At 33.8% G+C, this 12617-nt stretch overlaps 2 protein-coding genes across 5 annotated transcripts; both read left to right on the top strand.

The window, feature by feature from the left end:
* The first annotated feature begins 602 nt into the window (after nt 1-602).
* On the top strand, nt 603-6399 carry LOC116137781 (EVI5-like protein). Of its 4 annotated transcripts, none has more exons than XM_031423481.1 (9): nt 603-855; nt 1672-1899; nt 2059-2254; nt 3456-3626; nt 3712-3828; nt 4298-4495; nt 4599-4658; nt 4737-4835; nt 6029-6399. In XM_031423481.1, exons 2-9 carry the CDS (start codon nt 1778-1780, stop codon nt 6122-6124), a joined length of 1059 nt encoding a protein of 352 aa, XP_031279341.1. In that variant the 5' UTR covers nt 603-855; nt 1672-1777; the 3' UTR covers nt 6125-6399. The 4 variants fall into 4 exon arrangements, with proteins under 4 accessions (XP_031279341.1, XP_031279342.1, XP_031279339.1 ...); XM_031423482.1 differs by having other exon boundaries at nt 606-855; nt 1672-1920; nt 6012-6399; XM_031423479.1 differs by having other exon boundaries at nt 607-855; nt 1672-1920.
* A 2366-nt stretch (nt 6400-8765) lies between these two features.
* Nucleotides 8766-11425, top strand: LOC116137732 (S-adenosylmethionine decarboxylase proenzyme-like). The gene is made up of 3 exons (XM_031423428.1): nt 8766-8989; nt 9699-9858; nt 9952-11425. Exon 3 carries the CDS (start codon nt 10151-10153, stop codon nt 11234-11236), a length of 1086 nt encoding a protein of 361 aa, XP_031279288.1. The 5' UTR covers nt 8766-8989; nt 9699-9858; nt 9952-10150; the 3' UTR covers nt 11237-11425.
* The last annotated feature ends 1192 nt before the right edge of the window (nt 11426-12617 follow it).

A 12617-nucleotide genomic window follows, 5' to 3' on the forward strand; every position in this document is an offset into this window, starting at 1 on the left:
CAAGAACAATGTACATATAACATAATTTATTATAATTGTAATAAAAAAAAAAAAAGCAAATGTAAATAACATAAACATGGAAAATGAAACCACTATGAATTCATATCAATATAACCACCTATGGGTGACTGAGTGATTTGATAGGGACTCTTGGGTGTATTACTCAAGAGGTCCTGAATTTGAGTCTCTCCTCTATTGCTAATAGGTGTAGCCAATTGAGCTTTTATCCGGTCAATAGTTCTAGGGTTCTGGGAGATTAGTTATGTGAGTATAAGTTGGTCCAAACACCCTCTGATCATAAAAATATAATAGCCCTCTTAATTATTTAATATCAATATCGTTACAAGGTTTATTTCATATACTCTTATGAAATCTAAAACTATCAAATATACTATTAAATATTTCTTGTAGTAACTTATGAGTAAATTTCAATAAAAAAATGTTTTATTTATTTATTTAAAAAAAAAAAAAAAAAAAAACAAGAGGAAAACTTTGGGGTTAAGAAAGCCCCAATAATTTTTTATGTTTATCCAGTTTTATAACTATAAACAAACACAAGCAACGTAACAGCAAGAAAACATAAACGACGTCACATCGTTGCTTTGCTAGTAGTAAGGTAAACACGCACACATTTTCTCGAGAAAAATATATTAAGAGTTCGTTTCAATCCGATCAAATCATACACTTTCACATGGCGTCGCTTCGGCCTCCTATTGGCCTGGAGATATTAAATAAGAGCTACCATTTTTAGATTTTCTTTTTCATTTTTTTAGTACGATATTTTTGACAAAACAAAGAAGAACAGGAATCAATCATTCATAGGCTCAGATAAATCCGAAGACAAAACATACCCAGGTTGGTGTTCTTGATCATTTTTAGTTTTCCTATAGGGGTTCGTAATCTTCTTTGGTAATTCAATGTTTATGGAATGACCCATTTGATGATCGTGGATATCATTGCTGGGTTTCAATTTTTGGCTCGTTGTTTTCATACTTCACGGTGTTTTTGCTGCTTTGTTTTTGTTCGAATTGTTGTTTTCTATATTGGAGCCGTTTGTTTGATTTCTGAATCATGTTTGGTTTATTTTTTATGATGGGCCTGCAACAATTTTGTTTAGTGGTTTCTTATTCGTATTTTTTGCTTGCAATACCTGTGTTGTAGATATTGATTATTGGTTTTGTTGTAAGAGATTTGCTCGAAAGTTGTATTTGGTTATGTAAAAGAATGATATTCGTTTTCTTGTCATCTAGTAGATTGACATTTCTTTTTTAGTATTGAAATTTTCTCCTGTTTCTTGTTTCTTGTTCTTGGATTTTACTTCTCTTAAGGAATTTGAGCTATTGATTTTTTGCTAGTTGTTCTGGTAATCATTACTATGTCAGAGGTTTATTATATAATGAGTTAACAATATCATTGTTGGTCTTCGTATTCTCTGACTAATATAAATTTTCACCGATGTACTTCAGTTTTTCTCCGTATTTGGTACTTTCATCGCATAATGAAGTACTCTTGGTGATTTATCAATATTTTTATTGTGATTGCAGATTATAGTTTAATATATTCATCATGACAGCTAATTGACTATTTCAATATCCATAGCATTTGTAAATTGATAAATTTACTAATGTGACTTCAAAAACAATATCATGTGCTTTATTCACTATCTGTCAGATATTGCAGTTTTTGATCCGACGTTGGTTAGGGGATCAACATGTTAAGTAAAGTAAAGTTTAGTTATTTGCCTGGTCACATGCTATAGCTTGTTGGTGAAAGTGGAATGGAAAGGAGAAGAATAGATGATTATGAACCGGGACCAGTTCCTTCACCTCGAGCAGTAGATAAATTTGGTTTTGTGAAGCAGGAACAAACTGGTTCTCCTGAAGGTGCAATCAAGAGCAGGTCAGTCATTGAATTTGAGAGGTATGTTTTATGTTTTAGTACTAATATATGAAACTTTTTTAGTTAGAATGACTCTGAAAGAATGGTTGAAGAGTGTTTCTCCTTTGCTCTGATTAACTTGTATAATTTCTTGTTTGCTGTGGATATTAACATTTTCAGGGAGGAAAGACGAGTTAGAAAATGGAGAAAGATGATTGGGGTTGGAGGGAGTGATTGGAAGCATTATGTTAGGCGAAGACCTCAGGTGGTCAAAAGGCGAGTAAGGAAAGGAATTCCTGATTGTTTAAGGGGTCTTGTTTGGCAGTTGATCTCTGGAAGTCGGGATCTTTTGCTGATGAACCCTGGTGTTTATGAGGTACTCATATTCTTCATCTTGATATATTGCGTTGAACATTGATCTTACTTTTGGATAAATAATTTTTTACTTTTTATATGCCATGGACTGTGCTTGCATATCCTTTTGTTCTCGAATTTGCATTCAGCTTTCCAGTAATCATGGGAAAAGGCTATCACCTTTCTTTCCTCAATTACTAATTCATCCCCCTCCATAAATTTGAACGAATACGGGTGATTTTATGCTCTGCTTCCTTGATAATTTACACCTGATGCCTTGTATCATCATTCTTTTATCTATCTGTCTTCATCGGTACTCTATTGGATGGGTAAATGGGTTTTGTTGAGCATATATTTAAGATTAATTTGATTCCTAATCCTTAAAAAGCATAGTTTTACTCATATCCTAGGGACACCTTTTCTGCTGTTTTTTAATGGTCCTGAATAAACTTATTCTAACCTATTAAGCAATCGAATGGTCATTGTCTTCTTCTTTGAGTGCATTGAAAGATTTATACTTCACTTTATTGGCTTGTTTTCTTTCTTTAAATTTGATAATTATCCTAGCTATCTGTTACTTTGAATGATTGAATTGGTAAAGCAAATTAAAATGTGTTTTGGGTTGAAATTAGGGGTTTCATATATAGAAATGTTTTTTTTTTTTTTTTTTTACAATAATACTAGATGTACAAACAAATCTTACAAAAATTTGTGTACAAACTGATATGGCATAAAATGAATGGAAGAGTGAATTTAAAAAGTCAAACTCATCATATTCACTCTTCCATTTATTTTGTGTCACATCAATTTACACACAAATCTTTGTAAGACTTGTTTGTACATATAGCATTACTCTTTTTTTTACGTACATGGTTCTCTCTTTCTCTGATCTTCAATTACTTTGTCAATGGATACACATCTTCCTTAGTTTCTCACAATCTAATTGATAATATTCTGCTATGTTTCCACCTTAATTTGTTAGGCGTGGTTAGATATTTCTGGTTTTTAGGACTTGTCCATGCCATCGTGTCTCTCTTTTTTTGGGTTTCTTTTTGTACTGGCTCATAATACTCTTTGTAAAGCTTTAGCCCCTTTTTAGACGAATTGTTTTTGTAGGAGTGGATTTCTGATCCACTTTCTAAGTTTTTTTCATTAATATTCATTTTACGTTTCTTATATATATATATATATATATATATCTGATGAAATCTTGTTTGTGGCAGCAACTAGTAATATATGAGACGTCAGCTTCAGAACTGGATATAATTCGGGATATTTCGCGCACTTTCCCTTCTCATGTTTTCTTCCGCCAGAGACATGGACCTGGTCAAAGGTCTCTCTACAATGTTTTGAAGGCATATTCTGTATATGACAGAGATGTTGGATATGTTCAGGTTTGACTCAGAGACTCTAACTGTTTACTGAATTATGTATTCACTTTGATAAGGTATTTATTGATGATTGAAATTTGACTTGCAGGGAATGGGTTTTCTAGCTGGTCTTTTGCTTCTTTACATGAGTGAAGAGGATGCATTTTGGTTAATGGTTGCGTTATTGAAAGGAGCTGTCCATGCCCCAATGGAAGGATTGTATCAGGTAATTCAGTACTATTAAGAGCTCCTTGGTATTATTCTGAGGGTTTATATTGAGATTAAACCGTTTGTATTGAGATTAAACCATCAGTTAGCTGATAACCTAAGATTTGTGGAGGTTGAACTAAGAAGATTTTGTAGTTACCTGGTTGTAACATTTTTTTGGTCGAGTTTGGTACAAGATTTTTTAAATAGAATCTTGATAGAGCAAACATCTGACATTTGCTAAAGTGAGTGGTGCATTAGCATTTGCATAGCTGATCTCACAAGTTGATCATCTGAAAAAGAATCTTGGAAGAAACTGATCCATCAACTTCTTGTTGTGATTGTTCATCTTAGTAAATTTCATTCCTATGTGGGATTAGCCTTTTTTTAATTCTCTATGATTTGCTCATATATATATATAAACACAAGAACTGAGATGAAGTATTTTACAGCTTCCTGAAAGTTTTATTTTTATGCCTGTGAAATAGGTGGGGCTACCTCTTGTGCAACAATACTTGTTTCAGTTTGACCACTTGGTGCGGGAGCACTTGCCAAAGCTTGGAGAGCATTTTACTAAAGAAATGATAAATCCTAGCATGTATGCTAGTCAGTGGTTCATAACTGTTTTCTCTTACTCTTTTCCATTCCATTTGGCGCTCCGAATTTGGGATGTCTTCCTCTTTGAGGTCAGTGGTTGCTAGTATGGTATTTTATGAATTGTTTGGAAGCTCATTTGGTTATTTGAAAATGTTATATTGGTGTTTATAAATTTTTTTTTTCTTCCCACAGGGTGTTAAGATTGTTTTCAAAGTTGGTTTGGCCCTCTTAAAATACTGCCATGATGACTTGGTGAGTAACTGAGTACCTAAAATCTACTCCATATCTGAAATTGGATATTCTGCTTATAGATAGTATTTCTGTTTTCAGGTAAAATTACCCTTTGAGAAACTCATACATGCTTTGCGTAACTTCCCTGAGCATGCCATGGATCCAGATACACTATTGCCAATGGCTTACTCAATTAAGGTTCTCTCTCTCTTTCTTGTGTTTGTGAGAATCCTTTTATGCTGAACCATTACATTTCATCGTTAGACAAATGTGTTGAGAACTTTCAACATGCTAGGAAAGGTTAGAACATGAGAATAGTTTGTAAGGCTAGCTTTCAGTGCTTTACCTCTATGACAATAAAGAGTTCATTTAAGCTATTTCTGCTTGCTGATTGGAATACGTAGTTTACCATCTCTTTAACACGTGCCTTGAACAGCAATGACAAACATATTTATGATCTTCAAATTTATGTTCAGAAGCTATGCTTCCAGTTGCTTTCAAACAGTTCTTATCATCTCATTCGTAACCAAGCATAGTATATGAATGGGAATCATTTGTTAATTCACCAAGTTAGTAAAACAGTCAGAGCATCATCGAGTATAGTTTATGGAAAAAAAATTCAAAGAAAATTGTCTGCGGCTTAGATTCCAATAAAGGGACAAGGAAATGGTGGCTCATCTACTATTGCATTGTGTGATTATACATGAGTTATGGTGCTTTCCTTTTCTCCATTTGGGTTGTTCTGAGTGATGCTTTAATCTAGTGTTGAACTTGTCAGTAGTTGCCATAGCTTTAGTTTGAGAAAAAGGAGTCGTATAGCTTGAAAAGCAGCTCCGAAATTTCTAATGTGGTGTATTTGAATGGAACGTAAATAAAAGAGCATTTACTGAGATGGAGCTTAAAAAACAACATTGGAGGGAAAGGATAATTCTTTAGCTGAGCCCAAAATAGGCTCCTGAAGATGTTATTTTCTTGGTTATAGATGTCCTTTTTCTCTTCCTCTAGGCATAACTGTGTCCTCAATTTCTCTCATTCTTGTTCCTTTAGGAAATTCTTTTCAAAAATTTCAGCTTGTAGGAATTGGTTACCTTGGTTGTATATTAATTCAGTCCACGTTTCCTACTCTAATTGTCATTGAGATTCCACCTATATCTTAAGGTAAAATCATAATAGCATTGCAACCACTGTACTAAATTTTCCTTTTCTCCCTGTAATCCCATGTTGTTTCTTTGTCTTTTTTTCTTTTTTTGGCAAATCAGTAGTAAGATTTTGCCTTTCTTCTGCCTGACTGATATTTAGTTTATGTAGATTTTGTGCATGACTGTTGTTTAATAGTTTATGTTGATTTTATTGCATCTCATGTCTTATATACAGTATCGGTTAATCATTAGGTATCAAGGCGTTTGGAGGAACTGAAGCATGAGTATGAAAGGAAGAATGAAAAATCAGTTCAATCAGTAGAAAGTAATGGAAAAGAGCTGCAATGAATAATCATCTCTGAGGTTGAACTCGCAACGATTAATCTGATCAATCCGTACACCCCGATTCTTTTTTTTTTTTTTTTTTTTTTAATTTTTGGTCTCTCTCTCTTTCTGCATCGGCAACTATATTGTATGAAGAGATGTAAATCTAAATGTTGAGGTTTTTTTGTGGTGGGCTGATTCTGCCAAAGCCCCTTGCTTAATATTGTTAGAGTTGTGAATAATAAGAATTGTATGTTCAGTTGAGAATGAAGATGGTCCATCTCTTGCTTTTTTTTTCATTCTTTCTGCAGATAATTCCTCCTTCCTGGCCAAATGCCTATATACGTGTTGTTGACTATGTATTCTTATCTCCTAAGTTGCTTGTCCTGCATGGCACTCCTATCTTCACTGAATTGGCAATAGTTTTATTATTTAATGACAGCTAATTACCACAATAATTAAGATTAGGCAACCCTTTTATTATTATTATTATTTTTTTTTTTAAGTTTCTGGGTTGAAAGGGGTGATAAAGAGATAGAATAATTCCATGCTTTTCTTAACATAAAACTGAAAGTTATTGCCAACCAGCACATTATCCTAATCCTACCAACATTAGACATTAATTTTAATTATACCTAATGCAGGTTTATTTCTTTCATACCTTTAAAGCATCTTTGAACACCTTACAACCCCCCTTTTTAGGCTCAACTTTTAAAGATTTTATTTTCTTATTTCGGGGTATAAAGTGGTGAGATATGCCTAATTGTACCATCTTTGTTCTTTAAAAAGTTTTCGAAATAACATAAATCTCTATACTATTAATTTAGAAGATTAAAATAAATATATAAGAATAATTCAATAAATATTCATTAATTTATAATAATATAAGAGACTGGTGCACATAAAACAAATTTAACTTTTGTGACCATCTGTATAACACCTTCCTAACATAGGATTTGGCTGATATTTTATTATATTATAAATCATATTTCCATTTTAATATAAACTCCAAACTGAATAAACTCAATATATGTGTGACAATGTCCTGTCCATGGGACACTCATGAGTGGTTGTAAATAACTTAATAAAAATAAAAATAAAATGTGCGGAAGGGCATATTGGTAATTTACAAAAAAAGACATTTTATAAAAGCGGGGCTTGTTTGATGCTGTGGACCCATGTGGGGATTAAACGAAAGAAAGACAAAAAACACAGCTCACATATTTTGTAGTCAATTATTTGATCCACACCCCAATCTTATCGTCATCCTCTCTTCTACTTAATATTCCCATTGAGTGCTCCACATCTTTGTTATAAGTCTTGTGAACCTTGACGGTTCGTTTATTCCATATTAATTTAATTAAGATTATGCTAACATATCGTGATTTATGCTCTATATCTTTCTTTTTAAGTTTTGTGAACTTTCGGGGTTTGTTTATTCAATAGTTCTATAATTAGGATGTCAAAATGGTGCTTAAATATCATATCTTTATTTTCTAATAATGATGTACTAACCATAGATATCTAGTTAACCTTAGAAATAAAGAGTTTATTTATATAAACAGAAGTTCAACAGACTCTTTATTCTTTAAATATAAATTATAATTTTCTCTTGCACTACACTAGTACTAAAATCCTCCTTTGAAACGGAAATCATGAGCTTATTTTATACTTGGTCTCGTCCGACAATGATTGAGAGTGGATATTACGGGATTACTTGCACGCATAATCCCCTTAATTAGGATTTGAGTTAATAATCTTCATGCTTATTACTGATCGGGCTACGCTAATAGCAATCTAACCCATGTTTGTGACATTAATCATCTTGTAAGAGAAGCAAACACTGATAGGATGACACATGAGAACATCTTGACCATCAGGCTTTGATACAACCAAAAGACGTGTGGCATAGATCTGATCGCTAGGAAACTAGGCATAATAGACGTGATATAAGTTTGTTAAGACGGCACTTGAATAATATGATTCATTTTATGGATTAAAATGGTTTGAAAAAACTGAGATCCAATAATGTATAATATAAGAACATGTTGGATATAAAATCAGAATTTTATTTGTTAGGTTTTTCTCGGTATAATGTGGATAATAGGATCTACTATTAGGTTAAATTTAATATTATTATTTTATTGAATATTGATTAAAAAATTATAACAAAATAATTGGAGATATATTTCTTGGCCCAAATCATGCCAACCCATCATGTGTTTGTCTATTGCCTTTTATGCCCTTTTTAATAACTACCCTCTTCCACACGTACAACCTTCGCCCATCTTCCAAACAAACTCACAAGATTCCTTTTTTACATTATTTTCCCATTTTCTAATTCTTATTAATTTCTATATTTATAATTTGAATTAATTTCACCCTCTCCCTTTTAGTGTACCTAAAAAACCTGACACAGATACAAGTGTAAATCTTCGATACAATCTAGGAGGGGCAAAACTGTCATTACAGCAGCAATCCCAGCACACCCACAATCCACGGCAAGCAAACCAATAATCGATGCCTTCGAGGAAATTCAGCCTATTCAGGTACGTCCAAAAATTTCAAAATAAATAAAACCCTAAAATTTGAAGGGGTAACGGCCGTAATTATCGCGAAAAGACGTGGCAATCGTGGAGAACTCCTCCTATATAATGGGCCTCTCGTCTCCTCTTAACGTTAGAAGGAGAAAAAAAAAAAATTGTTGTTTAACTCGGCGGCGTATCCTTTACAACAAATCTCTTTCTCTCTGCATAGTTGAAACCCCCCCTCGTATCTCTCTTCATCGCTTGTAGTTGAAACCCTTCTCTCTTTTCTGATATATTTTCTAGGGTTTATTTGGCGGTGCGTCGCTTCTCGGTTTCTTCTCCGGATTTTTTTTTAAATATCGTAAGTTCCTGAAAGATTGTTGTTTTGTTGTTTATGTTTGTGTTTTTGGCTTATGTTTGTTTTTGTTTACGGATTTCATGTAATGTGTTTTTTTTTTAATTTTTTTGTGTGGTTTATTGGGTAGTTTTTATAGATCTTTGTGTGTGTTTATGTGATGATGAAAAGAAACGGTTTTTATTTGAACAATATCTGTTTAGTAAACTGTTTGTGATGTTTCTGGACGAAAGATCATAGTTTTGAGACTTGTTGGATGAAAGATTTAATATTTTTCAAATTTCTGGTGACCCCATTCAGTGATTGTGTAAGAAACTGTTGTTTTCTTTTATTGTTATTATTGTTTCGCATGTGTTCGTTTTTTATTTCTTCTTTTTGAGTTTTGGATGTTAATGTTTTCCTTTCGTTTACCCAAATATATTTTTTTTTCGAATTCTTTCAAACGTTTTTAGTTTTTAGAATCTGGAACTAATTGGTTCTTGATATATTTAAGTCTTTCCAAATTTTTTGGAGATCTGATTCAGTGTGTTGACACTGTTCTTCTGTTTGTTGGTTTTTTTTTATTTCCATTTAATTCTTGTAAAAATGTTTTCTTTTTGTGTTTTGATGTTATTGATGAGACATGGGTTTACATTTATCAATGGTTGGTTTTGTATATGTTGATTGGCTTGGACTGGTTTATGGTGCTGATATATGTTCTGATTGTTTTTGACAGGAGATTGAATGAGCTAATGGAAACCAAAGGCGGTAAAAAGAAGTCTAGTAGTAGTAGTAGTAGTAAATCCTTGTTTTACGAAGCTCCCCTCGGTTACAGCATTGAAGACGTTAGGCCTCACGGTGGAATCAAGAAATTCAGATCAGCTGCATACTCTAACGTAAGTTTCATCTCATGATTTTGTTCCTTTGACTCATTCAAACATGAATGAATTATCAAGCTGACAATTGTTTCTTGTATTTTGTTTATGCAGTGCGTCCGAAAGCCTTCCTGAGATTCCTTAAGTTCAGTCATAACCCCATTGAGCTTTTTCATTCTGCAATTTTAATTTTGTTTTTCTCATCAATTCTGCAAATTACTTGGCCTATTTCTTTTCTGCTTCCCTCGTTCACTCGTTCTCGCTCTCGCTCTCTTTGCAATCGTTGTTTGTTTGCTGCTCTCTGTAAGGCAAGATGGAATTGCCAGTCTCTGCAATTGGATTTGAAGGTTTTGAAAAGAGGCTTGAGATTTCTTTTTTCGAGCCTGGTGTCTTTGCTGATCCTGAAGGTGCCGGTTTCCGCTCATTCTCCAAAGATCAATTGGATGAGATACTGAAACCAGCGGCATGCACTATTGTTTCCTCATTGTCTAATGAGTATCTTGATTCATATGTGCTCTCGGAATCTAGCCTCTTTGTGTACCCCTACAAAGTTATCATCAAAACTTGTGGTACAACAAAGTTGCTTCTGTCAATCCCTGCCATACTTAAGTTGGCTGATTTACTCTCCCTCAAGATTCAGTCTGTGAGGTACACTCGTGGAAGCTTCATATTTCCTGGAGCCCAGCCATTTCCACATCGTAGCTTCTCTGAAGAAGTAGCTGTCTTGGATGGTCACTTTGGCAAGTTTGGTTTGGACAGCACAGCTTATGTGATGGGTAGTCCTGACGACACCAAGAAATGGCATGTTTACTCTGCTTCTGCTAAACTGGAGAAACACTCGGATCCGGTTTACACTCTTGAGATGTGCATGACTGGCTTAGACAAGGAGAGGGCAACTGTCTTCTATAAAACTGAGACAAGCTCAGCTGCTCTGATGACTAATGATTCTGGTATCAGGAAGATTCTTCCGAAATCTGAGATATGTGATTTTGAGTTCGACCCTTGTGGCTACTCCATGAATAGTATTGAAGGGGATGCTATATCTACCATACATGTCACTCCTGAAGATGGTTTTAGTTATGCAAGCTTTGAGTCTGTTGGATATGATTTTGAGGTTGTCAAATTGGTACCCATGCTGGAGAGGGTTCTGGCCTGCTTTAAGCCAGCTGAGTTTTCTGTTTCTTTGCACTCTGACATTGTTGGTGAAGAACTTGCAACAAAGTTCCCTGTGGACTTGAAGGGATATGCTATTGGAGAAAAGAGTTTTGAAGTGCTTGGTAACGGTGGCTCGCAGATCTACTACAGTTTTACTAGAGCTGACGGTTCTTCATCTCCCAGGTCCATTCTGAAATGCTGCTGGAGCGAGGACGAGAAGGACGAGGAAGTTGAAGGGAAGTAGTCCCTGATTTGTTATTGTTTGTTGTTATTGTTTGTTGTTCTTTGTTTTTCCTTTATTGCTTTCAATAAAAATAAAATATGATGTTTTGTGGGGTTATGTACTAATTGTAGGGTTTTAGCAACTTTGCTTGCCTATTCTCTCTACTGTTTGAGATATTCTGAATAAGATTTATGTTATTAGATTTGCAGACATAGTGCTGTTAAATCATTACCTATCAAAATAAAAGATTTGTGTTGCTTATACTTTAAATTGTCTCTGGTTTCTTGATGTTCTTCATTGCAGCAGTAGTTGTTTTCACGAGTTTTTTAATGTCAAAGGCTGCATGATACTTGTGGTCAAGGCTAAGAAAATTTGAAGACTATTTAAATCCTGTTTGGGCATTCTTTCATTGTGAAAAATGTTTGGCAGCATTTATTTAAAAGCATTTATACTTTTTTTTTTATTTATCTTAACTAATTCTCTGGACTTTGAAATTGTAAATTGTTCGGTTGGCCTATTGAACCATTAGCGATTAAAAAGGACTTTGAAATTGTAAATTGTTCGGTTGGCCTATTGAACCATTAGCGATTAAAAAATGATTCAAATTTGAGAACTCTTGAGTGTCTTAATCCCCTATTGAACCATTAGGTCCATCTAGGGCCTTAGAATTATTGGTTGAATGAGAGTTTCATTGGCTATCTTATTAATAATCGAAAAAAGATTTGAACTCATGAACTTTTGAGTTTCTTATTGAACTACTCTAACCACTCGGTTAGAGGTAGTTAAGCATTTATTTATTTATCTTAACTAATTCTTTGGAACTTAGAATTATATAGATCTAGTAGTTACTCCTAGGCTATCCCTATTAGCAATCAAAGAAGGATTGAAACTTAAGAACTCTTAAGTTTTTTATTGAACCATTAAGAAACCTTATAACTATCTGTTGGGTGAGAGTTTTATTGACTAACCCTATTAACAACAGAGGAAGGACTCGTATTTAAAAACTCTTGAGTTTCTTATTGAACCACTCGGCTAGAGGTACTTAAGCATTTATACTTCTATCCTCAAATACAAAAGAAAATGGTTTCCCAATAAATATCAAAATCAAATTCACTATAATTAGTATTCTTGACTTCTAAATCGTTCTATATTAATAGAATAGCTGGGCAGTTCCTTGACTCATTAATAAAAAAACTTACGGTGAGAAGAGCCGTTCTATTTGGTGGGTGCATGTTGGGCCACCGGCCACTAATTCAAAATCCAACCTGATATGATAGGAAAGGGAATACTAATGTTGAAAGTAAATAAAAGAAAAATCGACCCAGCTCAGCCGCCAATCTTGACCATAAAGTAAAAAGAAAACTTAAATTAGCTAAAAGACAGACCATGTGTTGGAAGAAAG

Source organism: Pistacia vera, unplaced genomic scaffold (assembly GCF_008641045.1).
Source record: "Pistacia vera cultivar Batoury unplaced genomic scaffold, PisVer_v2 Contig333, whole genome shotgun sequence".
In the NCBI taxonomy this organism is placed as follows: Eukaryota; Viridiplantae; Streptophyta; class Magnoliopsida; order Sapindales; family Anacardiaceae; genus Pistacia; species Pistacia vera.

What these genes read in the sequence shown, in the direction of transcription:
- LOC116137732 (XM_031423428.1), top strand. Translation starts at nt 10,151, where the DNA reads ATGGAATTGCCAGTCTCTGCAATTGGATTTGAAGGTTTTGAAAAGAGG.
- LOC116137781 (XM_031423479.1), top strand. Translation starts at nt 1,778, where the DNA reads ATGGAAAGGAGAAGAATAGATGATTATGAACCGGGACCAGTTCCTTCA. An exon ending in AATACTGCCATGATGACTTG is followed by an intron (nt 4,659 to 4,736) that starts GTGAGTAACTGA and finishes TTCTGTTTTCAG; the next exon opens with GTAAAATTACCCTTTGAGAA. An exon ending in CAATGGCTTACTCAATTAAG is followed by an intron (nt 4,836 to 6,028) that starts GTTCTCTCTCTC and finishes GTTAATCATTAG; the next exon opens with GTATCAAGGCGTTTGGAGGA.